This window comes from Tupaia chinensis, unplaced genomic scaffold (assembly GCF_000334495.1).
Source record: "Tupaia chinensis unplaced genomic scaffold, TupChi_1.0 Scaffold000063_1, whole genome shotgun sequence".
Classification (NCBI taxonomy): Eukaryota; Metazoa; Chordata; class Mammalia; order Scandentia; family Tupaiidae; genus Tupaia; species Tupaia belangeri.
Genome location: NW_006159521.1, coordinates 573,206 through 573,581, shown reverse-complemented (window position 1 = coordinate 573,581; position 376 = coordinate 573,206). Strand labels below are relative to the sequence as shown.

The window sequence follows — 376 nt, the reverse complement described above, 5'->3', positions numbered from 1 at the left end:
CTGAGACTTCTGAGGCTGCCGCCAGGGAGGGCCGGAAGCCCCCTACACCCCCACCTAAGATCTTGTCGGAGAAACTGAAAGCCCGCATGAGTGGGATGGAGGCTTCTGGGCCAGCCCCAAGTCCTGGAGCCCCTGAGGCCTCTGCCCCAGACCCAGCACAGGTCTCCGTGAACGGCGTGGATGACAGTCCCGAGCCGGCCCAGCCAGCTCAGGCCACGGGCTCCCCAGGAGTGATCCCAAAGGATGCTTTGTCCTCCGTCGCACAGCCCCCCCAGGACCTGCCCCTGCAGTTCCACCCCCGCTGCTCCTCCCTTGGGGACCTGCTTGGGGAGGGCCCTCCACGCCCACGGCAGCCCAGGGAGCTGTATCGGGCCCA

The 376-nt window shown here is 67.6% G+C and overlaps 1 protein-coding gene across 1 annotated transcript in view; it reads left to right on the top strand.

Annotated features, from left to right (window-relative positions):
• PLEKHO2 (pleckstrin homology domain containing O2) overlaps positions 1–376 on the top strand; it is a 26,754-nt gene that overhangs the window by 24,724 nt on the left and 1,654 nt on the right. Inside the window, 1 exon segment of the mRNA XM_027765717.1 lies at positions 1–374. This exon segment is cut by the window's left edge and continues 29 nt beyond it. Within this exon segment, the coding sequence (XP_027621518.1) occupies positions 1–374 (374 nt within the window).